Source organism: Benincasa hispida, chromosome 6 (assembly GCF_027475165.1).
Source record: "Benincasa hispida cultivar pf3 chromosome 6, pf3_genome.v1.1, whole genome shotgun sequence".
In the NCBI taxonomy this organism is placed as follows: Eukaryota; Viridiplantae; Streptophyta; class Magnoliopsida; order Cucurbitales; family Cucurbitaceae; genus Benincasa; species Benincasa hispida.
Genome location: NC_143483.1, coordinates 11,591,884 through 11,608,005, shown reverse-complemented (window position 1 = coordinate 11,608,005; position 16,122 = coordinate 11,591,884). Strand labels below are relative to the sequence as shown.

Genomic DNA, 16,122 nt, shown 5'->3' with positions numbered 1-16,122 from the left:
TTTTCCAATCTTTTTGTGGAATCCAGCCAAGGTTGTAGCCTGAAAGAAAGAAGCCTTCGAACAGAAATGAAGGACAAACATGTGTTAATAAGAATCAGTCATTTCCCACTGTCTAAACAGAGCTATTATCTAAGAACATTCACAAATATCTCTACGCTAACATGAACAATGGATATAATTTTTGACAATTTTTTTGCCAATGCTAGACTTCCTCCTTTCCAACAGGAGCCAACACCATAAAACCGTTGCAAAAAGGTCTGGCAATGTTGAAAATAAATTGTCGCCTAATACCGAGTTCATACAATCCCATTCCATCGGATCTGTGTCTCATAATAGCCTGCTCAGAGACCTGATCAGCAGTTTTAAATTCCGTTTTGTAGCCTCATCACCGGTGAATCCAAGAACTTCTGAGCTCAAACTCTGAAACATTGAGATAGTAAGGATAAACCACCGAGGGAATTACAAAGATAAAGTAGTTATAAAGAACAGTGTTTTAAAAAGTCCACAGAGATGTGCACAGTGCACGGTGCTTCGCTTCAAATAGCCGAGGCTCAGTTAATCAAGTTTGCTTGAGGTCGGTTGAGGTGCACGCCTCAAGCCTAATTTCCGTCTTTCAATTAGATCTTTCTAATTTTACGGAAGTAATGCAAGTACATCTCTTGCTGAATAAAGCTCAATTTTCTTGAACTTATCATCTTATTATTCATCATATATTAAAATTTATTTACATCTTTTACTTGTGCGCAGCATAAAGAAACTCAAATGTTTGTTTTTAACCCATGTGCTCAAGCCCTGGAGGGCTTATTATGCTTTAGTGCACCAGGAGCTTTAGAAAACACTGATCGGAGAATCAAGAAGAGTTTCACCAATTAAGATCTCACCTCTATGTTCTTCAAGGTATGAATTAGCGTATAAATGGACTTCTGAAGCAGTTCTGTGTTTTCCGGGGACATAATGGATGTGTGCACGCTTCTGTAAAACAGTCTCAATGAACTTAGCATACATCATGTAGAAGGAATTCCTAATAATTGACAATATATATTTACATTTGGGACTGAAGCAATGGAAAAAGTTAACCGAGGTATTCTTTCTTTTCTTTTTTTTTTTCTTTCTTTTTCATTTTTTACAAGAAACAAGCCATGTAACAGTACGGAGATGAAACCAGAAACAGCCTAGAATATAGGTACGTTGCACATTATAGCAATAAGAATACACCAATTTGAAAGTTGGATATGGCAGGAAAGTTTCGGTAAAGCTCTATTCACAGTTTCCTTGCTGTCAAACCTTGGTGAAACTTCTTATTTCAGCTATTTGAAAATTCAAAATGCACAACGTTAACGTTTTTCCGTAGATATTGGCACTTGGTAAAATAAACACTATGGAGAAAGCTCCTCAAATTCCCTACAGTTCCTCTTTCTCCCAGCTTGTCTATTAAAAACAAGCATAGAGGATCAAGGATATTTGTTATGTCATTCTTTCGGCATGGATAATTGTTAAAAATTCTAGAATATTTGCAAATTCATAAGTATTTTCATGGAAATACTAAATGGAAAATCATTCAACATTTATGGTGGATTGTTGTTCGACAAAAAGGCCAAAGTTTGACAAACGCTAATTAGGCTGTTCTCTTGAAGATACAGATGGAGAAGAAAAGAGCCGGATTTCTCCAAGTCCTGGGATCTTTTTAGACTAGTCTCCGGTGAAATTTGTCGAAGGACTGAAAATTGTAGTACCTTTTCATTTTCTCAACAGGGGTGCTTAGTTAAAAGTTGTGGTCATTTAGAAATCAGAGTTTACCTAAATTAAGATTTCCAATATCAGACTGTAATTTACCTTAATTCTTCCGTGGCAAGTGAAAGACTTCTAGTTAAGTTTTCAAACTCCTTTAGAAGATTACTGTCACGAACCTCAGCAAGCAAAGGTTGAACATCTTCAGCCATGGCTTGGATCTGAGACATCACTACATCAAATCAAAACAATTTGCATGAGAAGATAGTTAGATCCGTGGGACTATATATAATACACCAAAATAGACAGTCAAAACCTAATATATTTTAACACAAAATTCTTGGTTCACAAAGGCCAAAATTCTTCGTTCCGTTCAAAGGCCAATACCAGAATACCCAAAGCAAACACTCATTTCCTAGCCACAATGTACCTCCTCATTTATGTAAGAATTATAAGTGTTTTAATCATATTTTCTTCTCAAGAGTTTTTTGAGCTACAATCCAGATTCTACGTACTATAAAGGTCAATCTAGAAGCCAAGCCTAACAAGTTATCAGATTCCATGGAATTGCTGACTTACAAATACTTCCTAGTCCTTACTCATAATTGGATTTTTATAAGGTCAATCTAGAAGCCAAGCCTAACAAGTTATCAGATTCCATGGAATTGCTGACTTACAAATACTTCCTAGTCCTTACTCGTAATTGGATTTTTATAAGATTTTCATCCTCTCAACAATCTGTAGATCTCATCGAGCAAAAAATATATTTTTTACAACTTTTACAAGATATAAACATTCATAACTTGAATAACTATTTCCCCAGAAACCAATCTAGAAAATAAAGGTTAAAGCATGAAATCATAAGGAGTCACACCTTTAAAAGCAAAGGCTTTGCTTCTTCAATAACCAAAGCAACTCGCTGGGCTAATGAAAATGTATTGGTAAGCCCTATTTCCTCCGCTTCACGTCCAAGCCGAGTGAATATTCCAACTAATGCGTCCAAACTCACCCCTTGATGTCCCTTCATTTTCTGCTTATCACATAATATTAAACCTTCTTCAATACATTCCGAGTCAAGCGGTCCTGCTGAAGGCACTGGAATAGGATCCCGAGGAGTAATGTCGATCACCGTCTCCATAAGGAGACCAGACTGATTTACTTCAACCAATGAATTTCGGGGTATAATTATTTTATCATCTTCAACCTACAAAATGGGAGGTAGATCTCATTTTATGCATTAAAAAATGGTGAAGAAAACGAACTCATGTCCATGGGAAAAAGAAATTAGGAAAGATTTCCTTAACTATAAGGCAGATGGTGCAATACTCTATCTTAAGCATTCTTCAGGAAACTAAAACATCGTACCTCAAAGATTAACCCTCTCTGTTTATAGGCCAATATAGGCTATTTGGTTCTCTTAACTTCTTATGAATTTAATAGTTCTTAGGGTGAGTTTAGATGACTTTGAAAGGATAAAAAGTGTTTCTAGTTCATTGAAAGTATTTTCAAGATTTTTGTAGTTTTGGTTGGATAAGCAAAAGTGATTTTTAAATTCCAAAAATATCCAATGCGATTCTAGGATAAACAATTGTTAATGCGTCTTCCCAAAGTATTTATACAAAAGGTGCTTTCAGTTAAAAGTGTTTCTCCAAAAGCCATCTCAAACACATTCTTAGTAAAATAATATAGTATGTTCCAGTCAAACAGAGAAAGGGTATGAATTAGAAGCATACCTCGACAACAGTTTCAATACATCTCAAGGAAGGGTTAATACGAATGACATTGCCAACAGTAACTCCTCTAATTCTTACAGGAGTTCCGGTAGAAATACCACTAGCCTGAGCAAACTCGAAGACAGCCAAGTATTTTCTAAATTTAGACCGCAGTTGAAAGCCTCTCAACCAAGCCAAACTGAGTGTGAGAAGTATAGCACCTGACACTAGGAACAACCCAACCCCACCTTCCCATATGCTCCTTCGACCGAAACCAAAATTACTCAATGGACGCAATGTTTGCCTCCATACAGTACGAGGAACATCAAGAAAGAGGGAAAGTGGATTCTTTCTTTCTGAAGATGAGGGGGGCTGACTATGTCCAGCATCAGCAGATGTAGCCTTTATCTTCTTCACTTTTGATTTCAGACCCAGTGGAAGATGATAAGACAACCTATTTGAAGATCTATATGGAAGGGTAACCAAGGCCGAGGGTAACGCCACAGAACATGTTACAACCTGCACACGAACATCTCCGACCATTTTTGCACAACAGCAACAGTAAAACAAGATCTAAACAACTGCCTGTGCAAACAATACATTTCAGAACTATCAGCAGATGAATCAACTTGAAAAAAATAATATTTATTATTTTCCCTAATTAACTTGATGTGGACAAAAGAACTTTTACAAGAACACCAAGCCATCGACAAGTCCATGTTAAGTTCAATGATAAAAAATGGCACCCATAAATCAAAGCAGAGGTTGATAAGTGAAAAATAGTGCAAGTAACTAGGTAAAGATAGAAAAGGAAAAATCAGACGGGTTGCCAAGGAATGAAATAAAGTCTCCTTAGACGAATTAACTATTTGATCTAATTAAATGATAAGTATATTTAAGGTGATCATAAAAATTTCCTGCGAGAACAAGCCAACAAGAAAACATATATCAAACGAAAAGTCGTGATTGATGGACAAATAATGCATCTCATAAGCTACAATGAAAGAAGGAATCGAACAGTCAGCTTCAATTCTAGTGTAGGCTCAAAAGTATACTCACAGTGTTTGACTTGATTATTTAAAGTAATTGGTTCTACCATGTGAGCTCCATAAGTGAAAAAATTCAGCTTAGAATCTGTTAGGCCCCCAATCATCAACACTTATAAAAGGAAGGGTAAAAAGGGGATATTACCTAAAATGTGGGAGAAAAGAATATTTGAGTGGAAAGGATGTGTAACCGTGAAAGGGATGGATAACCGTTTTTGAGGAAGGAAGGAGGGGAATTATATAGCAGGGCAGCAAGGAAGAAGAGAGGAGGTTTTTGGAGGAACAGTCTGAAGGAGCTTCAGAAGAGGAGAGACGACAGCCCTCACGAATTGGCTGGCTTTTCATTTCGGTTCTTTGCATTTCTTTCTTCGATTTCTTGTTCTTAAGCATTAGAGTTTTATATTGTTGTTCCCTTGAAGTAAGTAAATAAGATTATCTCATAGTATTGCTCTGTTTCTGGGGAGTTTTGCCTTGTTGGGTGTTCATCTTTTTTCTGTTGCAGAATTAGGATACCTAACAAGTTCGTATCAGAGCTCGTAAATCCTGGGACAAACAAGGTAGATGGTGCAGAAGCAAATGGAAGAGAGGATTGAAGCAAGCGAGAAAGAGATCTCAAATATGAAGGAGATGTTAGTGGCTCTTTCCAAGATATAGAGAAGTTGACCGAGGAGGTGAAGGAGAATAATTCAGCCCGGAAGGGGAATGAATTGGGCACCTCAGATGGATCGAAGTTCAAACTAAAGGAAAAAATGGACAAAGCTGACTCCGATCAGAGGCAGGGATCGAGTGGAACTGACAAGAGAAAATACAAAAGGTTGGAGATGCCAATATTTTCAGGGGAAAATCCCGAATCGTGGGTATATAGAGCCGAAGGTTCGTATTAGTTTCTTTTTTATGATATTCTTATCTATAGTCCGGATATTTCAACTCATGAAACATACTTGGTTGTTGTCTTTAATGTATTGCAAGATCACAAGTTAGTTGTCAACAAGAAGAAGTGTTCCTTTTGCCAACCACGGATCCAATACTTGGGACACTGGGTTTCTCAGGAAAGGGTTGAAGTGGATGATCGAAGTGGATGATGAGAAGGTGAGGGCTATGATCCAATGGCCACGAACACAGAACGTGACAGAGTTAATAGGCTTTCTTGGCCTTACGGGCTATTACCGGAGGTTCGTCCAAAACTATGGCCGAATTGTAGCCCCTTTAACATAGCTTCTTCAAAAGAACAAATTTGGTTGGAAGGAACAAGCAACCCAAGCTTTTGAGGATTTGAAGAGAGCAATGCGAACGATACCGGTTTTGGCTTTACCCGATTTCTCTCTCCCCTTTGTAATTGAGACTGATGCATCGGGATTTGGTTTAGGAGCAGTATTGAGTCAGAACGACAGACCCATTGCCTACTTCAATCAGAAATTATCTCCTCGAACTCAAGAGAAGTCCATCTATGAGTGCGAATTAATGGTTGTAGTACTAGCCATACAAAAATGGCGCTATTACCTACTAGGAAACAAGTTTACAGTCATCTCGGATCAAAAGGCACTAAAGTTTTTGTTGGAACAGAGGGAGGTTCAGCCCCAATTTCAACAATGGTTAACAAAACTCATGGAGATGACTTTGAGATATTGTACCAACCAGGGCTCCAAAACAAAGCAGCGGACGCGCTGTCCCAGTTACCTACAGAAACTGAGTTGTTTATGTTGTCATCACCGACGCTAGTGGATGTGCAAATTGCCTTGCAGGAGGTAGAGAATGATAAGATCTTACAGAAAATTATATCCATACTAAAAGAAGACCCCAACAACAAGCCAAAATATCAATGGAGCCACGGTAAACTATTGAATAAAGGACGATTAGTAATTTCCAAGAATTCCTCATTAATCCCTTCACTATTGCATACAGTTCACAACTCCGTTTAAGGAGGTCATTCGGGGTTCCTTAAGACGTATAAGAGGATGTCAGCGGAACTATTCTGGCAAGGAATGAAAGCTGATGTGAAGAAGTATGTTGAGCAATGTAAGATATACCAAAGGAACAAAAGAGAAGCACTAAATCCAACAGGATTACTACAACCATTTCCGATTCCGGAATAGATTTGGGGGATTTGACAATGGACTTCATTGAAGGGCTGCCTAGATCCGAAGGTTATAACTCCATTATGGTGGTTGTGGATCGCCTGAGTAAATACGCCCATTTTATACAACTGAAACATCCCTTCTCAGCGAAACATGTGGCCGAAGTATTCATTCAAGACGTAATAAGACATCACGGAGTTCCTAAGTCTATAATCACGGATTGGGACAAGATCTTCCTCAGGGACTGTTTGGGGGCCTAACATGAGATGGTATATCCCCACATCCTATATCATCTCAGTGTTTGGAGGCCCATTATCCTATCTCACCGATTTTAATTGTTTGTGGGCCCATTTTCGGAACACGTTTCGTATCTCACCGTCATTTTCCTTTTGTGTATCATATATCATCTTAATGCTTGAACATACTCGATCGTTCATACTCGATCAGAACTCCCCAGACATCAAAACTCCCCACATCTTATATCATCTCAGCGCCCCAAACAGCCCCTTAGCCATTTTTGGAAGGAACTTTTCTCCATGATGGGCACAATCTTGAAGAGAAGCACGACATTCCATCCACAAACGGATGGCCAAACAGAAAGGGTTAGTACATGCCTTGAAACTTATTTCGTTGTTTCTATAATGAACAACCCTCAAAATGGAGCCAGTGGGTCTTGTGTGTTGAATTATGGTATAACACCACCTTCCATTCGTCAATCAACAAAACTCCTTATCAGGCAGTATTTGGAAGGAAGGTGTCGTCGCTACTGTCTTATGGAAAGAAGAAGACATCCAATGACCTGGTGGAACAGCAATTAATGGCCCGTGATGTGGCATTGACAACCTTGAAGGAACATTTAATGGTAGCCCAAAATTGCATGAAAAAACAAGTAGATCTTCATCGTAGAGAATTACAATTTGATATTGGAGAAGAAGTCTTCTTGAAGTTACGTCCCTACCAACAGAAAAGTCTAGCACGAAAAAGGTGTGAAAAAACAAGTAGATCTTCATCGTAGAGAATTACAATTTGATATTGGAGAAGAAGTCTTCTTGAAGTTACGTCCCTACCAACAAAATAGTCTAGCACGAAAAAGGTGTGAAAAGTTAGCTCCAAAATATTATGGACCGTATAAGATCACTGACAAGATTGGTTTGGTAGCTTATAGATTGGAGCTTCCTTCTGAGGCGAATATCCATAACGTCTTTCATGTTTCTCAGCTGAAGAAGAAGTTGGGACAAAATGCGCAAGTTCAACACCATCCTCCAGCATTAACCAAAGAATTCGAGTTGCAATTGTCCCCGAAGCGATCCTTGGGGTACGATGGAATGGGAGATAGCTTCGAAGGAATGGTTAGTTAAATGGGAGGGTTTACCGGAGAGTAATGCTACTTGGGAGGCAGTGCACATGATAACGGAGCAATTTCCTGACTTCCACCTTGAGGACAAGGTGCAATTCGAGGCGAGCGGTATTATTTGGCCCCCATCATCAACACTTATAAAAGGGTAAAAAGGGGATACTAACTAAAATAATAGATGGGGGAAAAGAATATTTGAGTGGAAAGGATGTGTAACCATGAAAGGGATGGATAACCGTTTTTGAGGAAGGAAGGAGGGGGGAACCACCTTTTGGGAATTATATAGCAGGGCAGCATGGAGGAAGAGGGGAGGTTTTTGGAGGAACAATCTGAAGGAACTTCAAAAGAGGAGAGACGACAGCCCTCTCGAATTGGCTGGCTTTTCATTTCGGTTCTTTGCATTAATTTCTTCGATTTCTCATTCTTAAGCATTAGAGTTATGTATTGTTGTTCCCTTAGTAAGTAAATAAGATTATCTCAAAGTATTGCTTTGTTTTTGGGGAGTTTTGTCTTGTTGGGTGTTCATCTTTTTTTCTATTGCAGAATTAGGATACCTAACAGAATCAAAATAAGTTAAAGCACAAGTTGGTAATAAACCTATGACTAACAAGAAGCATAAAACCCCTTGAATAAGAAAACTAGAATGTAGAAAGGAACTTTTGTAATGACCCAACTTTTAAGAACCAAGACACAGTCGAAACTCATATTTTGGCATCTATTAACACAAGTAACCGCAAAGACTTGACATTTATTTTAAAACCAACTTGAATTCAGCATTTAAAACTCATATACAAACCAATTCAAGTTAAATTTTTGGGATCCCAGAGAAAAGATCAGAAAACCTCCAAATTTTTTTAAATAACCAAATAAACATAACAGAAAATCCTTGGCAAGAAAAGAGACTTGAACTAACACGGAAACAGTTCAATAGATTATAAACAAAAATAAGATATCTCCATGGCACTTTGATCCGACTCTACCGCCAACCTTGTTTCTCTTACCTCCAAAGAAAGTTTCGAAAAATAGGGCGAGTATTTTAAACACTCAATAAGAGACCCAGTTCATGGGAATGGGTCATATACATGCAAAAGCAACATGCAAGTTTTCTATAGTGGGACCTAATCTTTACTTTTCTAGCCTCTGCTCATTTTTCCTTAAAATTGGAATGTGCACATCTTTCGTACACATAGTTTTGCATACATCTCTTTAATGCATACAAAACCCATTGAGTGTGCATCTCTTTCATACACCCCAAGTTTTCTAGGTATGCATCACTTTCATGCATATCATCCCTATTACGTAAAATCACAAACCAAAGCCTCTAAACATACACCTCTTTCGTGCAGTTAAAATCATGGTGGAAAAGGAAGGAAACCATTCATTGTTTTCATACTTTTATTAAACTTTCATACATGCATGGGTTCTCACAAAGACAATTATTTCACAGTGTATGCAGCATAACGGGTCTTACACCCTATCGCACGTAACATGATATTCATGACCTCCATAAATCATAACACATACAATTCATATATGTCACTTAGGAGAGTTTTCATAAATAACATTCACATATCTTTGCATTTGAAATTAAAACAATCTAAATACATGGTTTATATATCTCAGGGTAAACTCCCGAGATCACATAACAACATACAATAATGCCGAAATTAGCATTCTCACAATTTCAACAGCAAATCCCTTACCTCAACTGAAATCCAATTTCCAACAAATTCCTTCCTCCACCACTACAAAATCCTTTATCTAATCAAAGACAGAGCATCAATAAATCAACAACTCAGTCCCAAAACACAGCTGTAAAAGTCATCTAGATCTCCAAAATAACTTACCCAAAAATCGTTCTAAGTTGTGATGGACGGAGCATGAGGGAAAAGAAAATGGTATCGTGCGAGAGAGAGAGAGAGAGAGAGAGAGCAAAATATGGTGGCTGCAAAAATTGTTTGAAAAAAGAAAAGATGAGGCTGCAAACCGTTCGAGAGAGAGGGAGCGAGGGAATCGGGCTGTGAGTGGAACCTATTTTCCAGATGGGTTTGAGTCTGCTGCAAAAAGAAAACAGAACCAATGTTCCCCAATCCAACCCACTTACACCCAAACCAACAAACTCAGCCCAAACCTAAATCTCTCAAGAGATATTAAAATTTAGGGAAACAGATAAATTACCTGGGGCGTTACACTTTCAGTTTCAAAACCCCACATTTCTCCGGAGTAAATTTTCTAACCAATTCAAAACACTTGAAAGTTTTCCTTCCTACATCCCCTCCAGACTCGATGCCTAGTTTCAGTATTCTATTTTCTTAAAGTTGGGAATAATCTAGTGTTTTTCTCGTACTTTTCAAAGATAAATCGAAATCCAATTCACTCTCCCTTGCTGCTAACAATCATATTAGTAGAATTTTCAGATTCTAGAGATGACATAAACAGTAGTAAGCCTTCTCCACTAATTATGATCGCTTAATACACTAAACTCAGTAACGCAACAAAAGCACAGAAATCTGATATACGAAATCAACCAACTAATAGCATCCTCCTCATCAAATCAGCAAATCCTAGATGTAAAAAAACGAACTCTCCCAAAATAAATAAGAAATAAAGTGCATACAAAATAGATATTCAAACCAATTATGCACTGAACAATTGAAGTACTCGAACAACAAAATCCATGAAATTATAGCAAATCCAAACTGATAGCAGCAATAACAGCACAAAATATTCACCTTTAACTCGAGATTGTAACTATTGAAGAGATGACATTGGGCCAACAACTCCAAGTAGCAATGGAATACGAATTAGACACCAAAAATGGGTGAAAATGGGGAAGAAGAGAACTGTTTGAATACTGCCATTTCCCAACAGTTCCAAGTCTGAAGAGCGTTCTCGTAGCCGAAGTTTAGTGTTGTTACCATTTTAACCCTCGAAATTTCAGACCCATTGGAATCTACGATACTTGTGAATTGGGCCTATAATGGGCCTGTTTCCTTGTATTTTACCAAATTACCATCGTTGCCCTTGCCCATGTTCATATTCTTTGGGGGGAAGTCAGTTTTTACCCTTTTTTCCGCAAGTGTTCGGTTAGTTTGGGAAGTTGAGTTTTCATTTTCAAAACTAGTATATTTTTAAAAATTTGATAGAACAGTTTTTCTCAGTCCATCTTTTTCAAGATCGACCATCAAAATTTTGTTAAAAAAATAACTTTTTCAAACTTATCGATTGTTTTAGGTCTTCTAGATACATCTCACCAAATTACACACTGAGATTTTGGATCTCGATGTCAATCTCAGGCAAATATAATACCGAAATTCTATATATTTTGAGTTTTTCATTGAAATCCCAAACATAATTACACACTAAAAATCAATATACTTGAGCTTTCTCAATGAAATCTCAAGTATATATCCCAAAATTTACCCAATTTTTTGTAAAATTTGATATTTTCCAAACTTTAAAAATGGCAGTACCATCATCTTGAATCTAATGTTGTTGTTATTATTATTATATAAATATCACATTTAAATTTCAAATTCATTATTTATTAGGAAAGATAATGAATATGTTTAAATTGAATATTTAAATTTAGATTATATATGTGAATAATTTGATTTATATTTATTTCTTTGTATTAAAAAATTAATTAGCTTTTTTAGGCCAAAATTTGAGTAATATATTTTTTAATTCAAATTTTCAGGTAAAATTTAGTTATAAAACTAATTATTTAATTAAAATTTGTTCACATTAATGATTTAAATTAATTGGTTTTTTACAAAAAAAAAAAAAAAAAAAAAAAAAAGTAACGAGGAAAAATTTTCCGCAGGCTACCTCAATCCTCGTGGGAAATTTCACGGAGATGGGGAATGAAATGGGGAGCAGGTATGGGATGGGGAATGGCATCTCCGGCCCTGTCCCGCCCCGTGGACATCTAGTGTAGAGTTATTTGGTTTGAGTTCATATATCTATGTTTTGGGTAGAACATTGAGTTCATATGTTTGGATTTCTGATGTAGTTTTTGAACTCTAAATAATATATTTTTATGATTACTATTTTTGTTTTGAAACATTTTTATTCAATAATTCTACTCATCTTTGTTTGAACAAAATATGAATTACAATTTTTTCTTTTAATTTTGAAAACTTTTCTTTCTTTCTTTCTTTCTTTCTTTTTTGGGCATGAACAACAATTAACCCATTATATTTCTACCAGAAATATAGTTAAATAAAATGAGAAACTAAAAACGAAATCAAAACTTTTGATTCTATAGCTAATTTTCTCCATGAATTTCATTATCATCTTTTTTTTCTTCTTCTTCCTATTGTTGCTCTATATTTTTATTATGTCATGAATTTTTTTAATTAAATCTCCCCCATCATCGTAACATCCAATAGAATGTCATCACATTTTTTCAACAGTTTCACTTTTATTTCCTCTAAATTTTGAGGATCATATAAGAATAAATCTCTATTTTTCACTAATTCTTCCTAGAAAATATTACAGGAAGAAGATTTTATTTTATGGTTTTTTTTTTTTTTTTTATATTTTACATACTTTTCAACTACATACAAACTTTTCGTCTAAATATTCTTAACATTCGTTTGATATGTGAATTCATTACATATAAATATTGCACTTAATGTAAGCAAAATAATATTTTTTATATAATCAACAACCCTACAACATACTTTAACAGTCATCAAATCAATCTTATAGTAGTTGGAAGTGGTTGTCGAAGTTGATTATCAAAGATGATTTTTGTTGGAGTTTGTAGTCGGAGGTGGTTGTCGGAGCCTGAAGTTGATCACATGAAGGTGTATTGGAGTTGGTTGTAGAAGTTTGTCATCGGAGGTAGTTTTCAAATCTCGGAGATGGTCGGGCCAAAGTAGTCGTCGAAGTTGATCATCAAATATGATTTTCGCTGGAGATTGTAGTCGGAGGTGACTGTCGGAGTCTAAAGTTAGTCGCATGAAGGTTGTATTAGAGTTGGTTGTCGGAGTTTTTCATTGAAGGTGGTTGTCGAAGCCTCAAGTTGGTCGTCGGAGTTGGTCACTCAAAGTTGATCATCGAAGGTGATTTTCATCAGAGTTTGTAGTCAAGGGTGGTTGTCAGAGCTTACGAAGTTGGTTGTCAGAGTTGGTCATCGAAGTGGGTAGCGCGAAGGTGGTTGTCGAAGTTGGGTCATCGTAGGTGGTTTTTGGAGGCTAGAATTGGTTGTTAGAGTTGATTGCGCAAAGGTTGTCGGAGATCAGAGTTGGTCGTCAGAGCTATCATTGGAGGTGGTTGTCGGAGTCTGGATTTTCATCGTTGAAATTGTCATCGGAGGTGATTGTCGGTGCCCATAGTTAGTCACCAGAGTTGTCATCGGAGATGGTTGTCGGAGCTTTGGGGTTGGTCGCTGGAGTTGTCATCGGAGATGGTTTTCAAAGCTCGGAGTTAGTTCTCGGAATGTGACAGTGGCCGATGGGTGGAGCCATTGAAAACATGAGAAAAAGGGTGAGTTGGGGTGAATTGGTAAAAATATACCAACTTAACTCCACCAATATTTAAAGTTTGTGGGCCAAACAATGCTCGATTCCTTATACTCGACGCTTGACCCTTTCTCAATCACTTGTACTCGAGGCTCAGCAGCATTTATTCGATGCCTGCCTTGTGCTCACTCCATGCTCATACATCCCTCGACACGACCAACACTTAGCCATAAATTCTCCCCATAAGGCTAGTTCAATAAGTAACCGAGAGTTAAGATCCCATACTTAAACATTTTTCTTTTTCAAACTTATCATTTACCTCAAAACGCACAAATCCAATCTAACTTAAACATTTAACCCAATATTTTGCTTACTTAAACAATAAACATAAGGAAAAAGGGGAAAGTAAGGTGTGGGTTTTACAACCTACCACCTTTAAAAGAAATTTCGTCCTTGAAATTCCCTCGAACTTACTTCTCTTAAGGGTTTCTCTTTTGTAAGCCTTATGTTCTTCCCAAACATCACGCTTCCGTTGCGCCATTCTGATACTAACTGTCTTAACACTCATTTAGTACCACGATTTCTCCTTAGCACTTTACTAAGAGTATCATTTCTCTTTCTAGCACTTTCTCTCTTTTGACAAGAATCTCATCTTCAATTCTCTTCCTTGTTTACTCTCACAACTCCTTAGGTTAACCCAGGTAACCTTTAGGTTTTCTTAGTAAGGTTAACATTATCTGTTGCTTGTCGAACATAATATAGGTCCGACAGTTTCTTTCCTCTAACTAGCTTCTTTCTGGCCTCGAGAGTAACCAGTTACATGGCCTCCCATAAAAACCTAATGAAAAGTCTTTTGCGACATGTTCTTACATCCATTCTGGCTTTGGGAGTAAGTTTTACTCCACTATTGGCTTCTGCCGTTCAGGCTTCTCATGGTTTCTCTATTAACTTACAAGTCAAACTCTAAATTTCCTCTTGTAGGAAAAGGTGTTTCTAACAGCTTGAACTTCTAGTTCAATCCTAACTCTTACCTTTCCTACTGACTTCTAGAATTCAGGATCTCTTAGGGCATACCAAGAGTTTGAACCTTTGTCAAATGCGATAAATCCCTAGTTGGGAGCGAACATCTTCCACTCTAGTTTCCAACATCAAGCCATAGCCATAAGAGAGATCCTTACTTCGACCTCTCGTTGTTGTACTGCCTACGTTCACTTGGTAACAACTAAGTACTTTCATACCTTAGGTACTATAACCCAGATACCTTCTCAAAGTCTTTCAGTATCGGGTGTGAAATCTGGATTTCTATTTTCTTTACTTAAGCAAGTAATAAAAGGAATTAACTAAGTGAAAGTTAAATCCTAAGTTAATTGGAAGGAAATTTCTAAGTGTTAAGTAGATTTTCCTTGAATAATTTAAGTTAAGCTTTAATTGGTAAAATTGAAATGAAATTTGAATAATAAGTAGGTTGATGAGAAAGTTAGTGTAGAATGGTGAAGAAGGAATGGGGATTTGAAAAGAAAAATATGGACATTAAGTTTGAAAAATTTGGGAAAAATTGGCTAAGTATGGAAAATTTATGTGAAATGTGTGTTGTGCACAAAGCACTAGAAGGCAAGTGACTAGTGGCACAAACGTGTAGAAATTGCACGGAGATGAACAATGTTCGCAGTAGCTAAAAGCGAGATCGTTGAGAGCGAGATCATTGAGATCGAGACCAGCGAGATTGGAGAGAAAATGGGAGAGAGCGAGATTGGATAGAAGATGGGAGAGAGCAAGACCAGCGAGAAAGTGGGAGAGAGCGAGATTTTGAGCTAGAAAGTTGGAGAGAGCGAGAGTGAAGAGAGCGAGTTTTTGAGCGAGAAAGGGAGAGAGAGCGAGACCAGCAAGACCAGCGAGAAAATGGGAAAGAGCGACACTGTCGAGAGTGGAGAGAGCGATACTGTCGAGAGCAGAAAGAGCGAGAGCGCCTATACGTTAGCCTTGCTTTGTCCGATTCGAACGTCACGCCCACGCCTCGTCTATGCATTGAACGGTCGAGCAAGCTTCTAGGCGATGTATTTGGATGCGTTGGGGTGGATTATGCATTTAAAAAACCCTAATTTGAATACAAACAAAGATTGAAGACGTACGGGCAAACGTCAATTAAAATCTTGGTGTCCGATTATGAGAAATTCTTAAACCCTAAGAAACTGTGTTGGATGCGTTTGGGAAGAACACATTGAACCAAGGTGAAGTCAGCTTACGTTGATAAAGGAAGGATTAAACTTTGGCCATGCAGCCAAGTAGGTGCTGTCAATCCCAAGAACAATTTGAACTCCTATAAATAGGGAGTTGGGATTTCATTTTCAAATCACACAAAAATCATAAATTTCGTAGAGAAAGTAGAGGGCAGTGAGGGTTTAGAGGAATGTGTCAACTTTGGACGAAGAGATCTTCCAATCTACTCATGAATTTGGAGTGATTTTAAAGCCATCTGAAAGCTCTGAAAGTCTAGTTTTCAGAGTAGGGCTGCCGGAGGAAAAGGCTTAAAGGAACTGGGCTGGAGATTGAGAAGAAGGAAGAAGGGTCAGACTGTCGGATCAGTCTGGGCCAGTCTTGAAGATTTTGAGATTCCGGCCAAACCACGAGGAATTTTGAGCTGAAAGTTGAGGGTAAGATTCCTAAGACATTTTAGAATAAGTTTTTAGAAGGAAGTATTTCAAAGTAAGTTCAGAACTATGAGTAATCTAAGTTGAA

General features: G+C 37.4%; 1 protein-coding gene across 1 annotated transcript; it reads right to left on the bottom strand.

Moving 5' to 3' along the window:
* Positions 1-63: 63 nt before the first annotated feature.
* Positions 64-10,846, bottom strand: ABCI15 (trigalactosyldiacylglycerol2). The gene is made up of 6 exons (XM_039034999.2): positions 10,648-10,846; positions 3,462-4,025; positions 2,603-2,932; positions 1,834-1,949; positions 882-972; positions 64-420 (listed from the first exon to the last, which is right to left on the bottom strand). The coding sequence occupies exons 2-6, from the start codon at positions 3,981-3,983 to the stop codon at positions 328-330; spliced, it is 1,152 nt and encodes a 383-aa protein (XP_038890927.1). The 5' UTR covers positions 3,984-4,025; positions 10,648-10,846; the 3' UTR covers positions 64-327.
* Positions 10,847-16,122: the final 5,276 nt, after the last annotated feature.

Excerpts from the sequence above, each read along its gene's own strand:
- ABCI15 (XM_039034999.2), bottom strand. The coding sequence starts at position 3,983 with ATGGTCGGAGATGTTCGTGTGCAGGTTGTAACATGTTCTGTGGCGTTA. Across the intron at positions 2,933-3,461 it reads GTATTGAAACTGTTGTCGAG|GTTGAAGATGATAAAATAAT; the intron begins GTATGCTTCTAA and ends CCCATTTTGTAG. Across the intron at positions 973-1,833 it reads CTTGCCACGGAAGAATTAAG|AAGCGTGCACACATCCATTA; the intron begins GTAAATTACAGT and ends ACTGTTTTACAG.